The sequence below is a fragment of the Mesitornis unicolor genome, unplaced genomic scaffold, assembly GCF_000695765.1.
Source record: "Mesitornis unicolor isolate BGI_N332 unplaced genomic scaffold, ASM69576v1 scaffold24949, whole genome shotgun sequence".
Lineage (NCBI taxonomy): Eukaryota > Metazoa > Chordata > Aves > Mesitornithiformes > Mesitornithidae > Mesitornis > Mesitornis unicolor.
In genome coordinates this window covers 421-1,013 of record NW_010206929.1, presented here as the reverse complement: position 1 = coordinate 1,013, position 593 = coordinate 421, and the positions used below count along the sequence as shown (strand labels likewise).

At 65.6% G+C, this 593-nt stretch overlaps 1 protein-coding gene across 1 annotated transcript in view; it reads right to left on the bottom strand.

Moving 5' to 3' along the window:
• The window catches only part of RBM15 (RNA binding motif protein 15), a gene marked incomplete at its 5' end in the record, with an annotated part of 1,665 nt that overhangs the window by 659 nt on the left and 413 nt on the right, over positions 1 to 593 (bottom strand). The window contains one exon of the mRNA XM_010191965.1: positions 6 to 580. Within this exon, the coding sequence (XP_010190267.1) occupies positions 6 to 580 (575 nt within the window). The remainder of the gene's footprint in view (positions 1 to 5; positions 581 to 593) is intronic.

The window sequence follows — 593 nt, the reverse complement described above, 5'->3', positions numbered from 1 at the left end:
CCTGCGCGGCGGCGGCCGCAGAAAGGCGATGTTTCCGCTCCCGTTCGGCCGAGTTCTTGCGGTCGCGCTTTTCGTTCTGACCCCGCTCCAGGCTGCCCCTGCGCGACTCCCGGACGGGCGAGGGGCGCTCCAAGAGGAGCAAACGAGAGGACGAGCGCTCGGGGTCACTACTGTAACGCTCCCTCCCTCCCTTTTTTTTTGAAGAGCGCTCGCTGTCCGGAGAGCGGTCCAAATGCCGGCCTCCATCCTCCGCCAGTCTCCGTTTCCTAGGCTGATCCCTACTACTACTGCCCAACTCCCTCTCCCCTCGGTCCCGCTCCAAGGACCAACCATCCCGGCGGCGCTCTAAGCTTTCCAGGGGGTCATAAGCAGCCGCCCGGTTACTCCGATCCCGTACAGGGGGCGGGGGTGGCACCCACTCTGTCTCAGGATAAAGGTCTCTGTCGCGGTCTCTATAGAGTAACGGTGGCGTCCTGTCCCGGGCCCCCCGAAGGGGATCAGGTGGAGCTCCCCGGTGAGCCCCAAAAGCAGCCGCCTCCGCCACGAGCTCGTAATGAGCCGGGGGTGGCAAGGGCAGAGGCTGCAGGGAGGGC